The sequence below is a fragment of the Tachyglossus aculeatus genome, chromosome X4 (genome assembly GCF_015852505.1).
Source record: "Tachyglossus aculeatus isolate mTacAcu1 chromosome X4, mTacAcu1.pri, whole genome shotgun sequence".
Lineage (NCBI taxonomy): Eukaryota > Metazoa > Chordata > Mammalia > Monotremata > Tachyglossidae > Tachyglossus > Tachyglossus aculeatus.
In genome coordinates this window covers 48,215,905-48,218,887 of record NC_052098.1, presented here as the reverse complement: position 1 = coordinate 48,218,887, position 2,983 = coordinate 48,215,905, and the positions used below count along the sequence as shown (strand labels likewise).

Sequence of the window (2,983 nt, the reverse complement as noted above, 5' to 3'; positions counted from 1 at the left end):
TGGGGTCTTGGGGAAGCAGGGTAGCTCAGTGGAAAGAGCACGGGCTTGGGAGTCAGAAGTCATGAGTTCTAATCGCAGCTCCGCCACATGTCAGCTGTGTGACTTTGGGCAAGTCACTTAACTTCTCTGTGCCTCAGTTGCCCCATCTGTAAAATGGGGATGAAGAATGTAAGCCCCACGTGGGACAACTTGATCACCTTGTATTCTCTCCAGCACTTAGAACACTGCCTTGCACTTAGTAAGCACTTAACAAATGCGATGATGATGATGATGATGATGATGATGATGATGATGATGATGATGATTATCTTGGGGCTTTGGGCCTCCTGGGATGCTTGGGCTCTTGGAGATCTGGGGCCCTGCGAATCTGGGGTTCTGGGGTTCTGTGGCACTGAGGACCTGGTGTTCCTGGGACTCGCTGGCTCTTATGGCACTAGGCATTTGGGGCTCTTGAGTCTCGTGGGTCTCTGAAGCCCGAGGGAATCTGGGGCCTTGGAGAGGCGGGGCTCTTGGGTTCTTGGTGCTCTGGTGATCTGGGGTTCTAGGGTGTTCGTGGTTCTTGGGATTGCAGGCCTCCTGGGGTTTGGGGGGCATGGGGCTCGGGGAATCGTGGGCTACTGGGACTCTGGGGCTTTGAGGCCTTTGAGGCTCCTGGGGCTCTGCTGCTATTTGGGCTAAGGGGCTATGGGAACCTGGGGCTCCTGGGCTCCTGGGGATCCAGGGATTCTAGGGCTCTGGGTCTCGGGGCCTTCTGGGATTCTTGGGACTCCATGGATCCCGGGGCTTGGATGTTCCTGGAATCGGTGGTTCTGGAGTTTGGGCTCCCTAGGCCCTTGGGGCTGCTGTTCTTCTGGAACTCTGGAATCTGGGACTCTGGGACTAGTGGACATCTCGACTCCGGAGCCCTGGGACCTTGGGGCTCCAGGGGCTCTCGGGTTCTGGAGTCCTTGGAGTCCTGGGACTCCAGGACTCCTGGGGATCTGGGGCTGCTGGGGCTCAGTTGATCTGGAGCCAGGGGGCTCCTGGTGCTCATGGGCTCCTGCGGTAGTTTGTACTCCGGGGCTCCGGGAGCTCTGGAGATCTGGGGCCCTGGGGCTTTGAGGGTCCTGGCACTCTTGGGGTCTGGACTCAGGGGCTACTAGGACTTTTGGGCTCCTGGGTCTCTGGGGCTTTGGGGCCATGGAGCCCCCGGGGTTCTGGAGTTCTGGATCTCGGGGTCTCTGGGGCTCTGGGGCTTCAGAGGTTCTTGATACTCCAGGACTACTTATCCTCCGGGATTCCTGAGGCTCTGGGGTTCTGGGGCTCCTGGGCGTCTTTGGTCTCCAGGGCTCCTGGGGCTCTGGGGATCGATGACCCTGAGGCTTTGTGGCTCTTGGGACACTATGGCTGTTGGCTCAGGGGTTCCTGGGGCTCTGGGATTCTGGGGACGTAGGGCTTCTGTTACTCAGGGACCCTCCTCTCTAGGGCTCTGGGCTCTTGGGGCTGCTGCCGCTCTGGGGCTCTGGAACCCCTGTGACTCTGGGACCCTGTCCTGCATGGAGCTCACAGTCTAAGTAGGGGAGAGAACAGGAGAACTGAGGTGCATAGAAGTTAAGTGACTTGCCCCACATCACACAGTAAGAATGGGCAGAGGTGGGATTAAAACCGTCCTCTGACTCTCAGGCCTGTGCCTATTCTATTAGGTCAGGCTACCTTGCTTTGAAAGACCCTGGGGACCCTGGGGCTCTGGGGCCTTAGGGGTCTTGTGGCCCTTGGGGTTCATGGACTGTCGGGCTCTGGTGCCTTGGGGATAATGGGGCTCTATGGTTCCTGGGGCTCCGGAGATTTCGGGCTCTGGAGCTCCAGTGGCCCAGTGGCTCTGGGGCTCCTGGTGTTCTTCAGACTCCAGGGCTCCTGGCGTTCTAGGGATCTGGGGCTCCTGGGACACAAGGGGGGCTGGGGCTTTGGGTTCTTGTGGCTCTGAGGTTCTAGAGTTCAGGGGCTCTTGGGCTACTGGGGTTCTTAGGACTCCAGGACCCCTGGTGATATGGGGCTGGGGTCTCTGAGGCCTGGGGCTCAGGGATTTGGGGGCTCTTGGGACTCTGTGACTTCTGGGGCACAGGGGCTCCTGGGGCTATGGCGCCCCATTGTCCCCGAAGATCTTTGACCTTGGGTCTCCTTGGTGTCTGGATTCCTTGGTGTTCTATGGCTCTGGAGCTCTATGGTTCTAGGGCTCTGGGTTCTGAGGCACTGGGGCTACTGGGGCTCAGAGTTCTGAACGTTGGGGTTCCTGGGCCTCTGGGGCTCTGGGGCCCCGTGGGCTTCTGGGACTTCAGGGCTCCCGGGGCTCTAGAGATCGGTGGCACTGAGGCTTTGAGGTTCCTGGGATTCTGTGGCTCCTGGCCCTGGGACTCTTGTGATTATGGGGCTCAGGGGGTTCTGGTGCTGTGGGGCCTGGAGGTTTTTGGCTTTTGGGGTCTTGGGCCTCCTGGGTCTCTGGGGTTCTGGGACTCCTGGGGCTTTGGGGCCATGCGGCACCTGGACCACCGGGGGCTCTGGGGATGCTGGGGCTCTGGGGCTCCTGGGGTTCATGGAACTTCATGGGTCCTGGGGCTCCGGGGATCTGGGGCTTCTGGGCCTCTGGGACCATGAGGCTCCTGAAGCACTGGGACTCCAGGGCTCTGGGGCCTTGGGGATCTGCAGCTCTGGTGTTCTGGAGCATTGTGGCTACTGGGTTTGGGGCCTCTAGGGCCCTGGGGCTCTTGGAAGTCCTGGACTTCTAGGATCTGGGGATCTGGTGTTCTGTGCTTTGGGGGCTCCTGGGATTCTTGGGCTCTGGGACCATGGGGTTTCTGGGGCTCTGGACTCTGTGTCCCCTTGGGCTCCGGGTTCCCGGGGCCCTGGGGCACTGTGGATCCGGGGCTCTAGGGCTCCGGGGCCTCTGTGGAAATGGGGCTCTGGTGCTTTGGGTCTCTGGAGACTCCGAGGAGCTGGGTCTCTGGAA

At 60.3% G+C, this 2,983-nt stretch overlaps 1 protein-coding gene across 1 annotated transcript; it reads right to left on the bottom strand.

Annotated features, from left to right (window-relative positions):
* Positions 1-682: 682 nt before the first annotated feature.
* Positions 683-2,701, bottom strand: LOC119947883 (proline-rich proteoglycan 2-like). Its single transcript, XM_038769535.1, has 3 exons — positions 2,518-2,701; positions 1,693-1,782; positions 683-1,122 (listed from the first exon to the last, which is right to left on the bottom strand). Exons 1-3 carry the CDS (start codon positions 2,699-2,701, stop codon positions 683-685), a joined length of 714 nt encoding a protein of 237 aa, XP_038625463.1.
* Between the last annotated feature and the right edge of the window lie 282 nt (positions 2,702-2,983).

What these genes read in the sequence shown, in the direction of transcription:
- LOC119947883 (XM_038769535.1), bottom strand. Translation starts at nt 2,701, where the DNA reads ATGCTCCAGAACACCAGAGCTGCAGATCCCCAAGGCCCCAGAGCCCTG. An exon ending in CAGAGCCCCCGGTGGTCCAG is followed by an intron (nt 1,783 to 2,517) that starts GTGCCGCATGGC and finishes ATTATCCCCAAG; the next exon opens with GCACCAGAGCCCGACAGTCC. An exon ending in CCAGGGTCTTTCAAAGCAAG is followed by an intron (nt 1,123 to 1,692) that starts GTAGCCTGACCT and finishes CCCTGAGTCCAG; the next exon opens with ACCCCAAGAGTGCCAGGACC.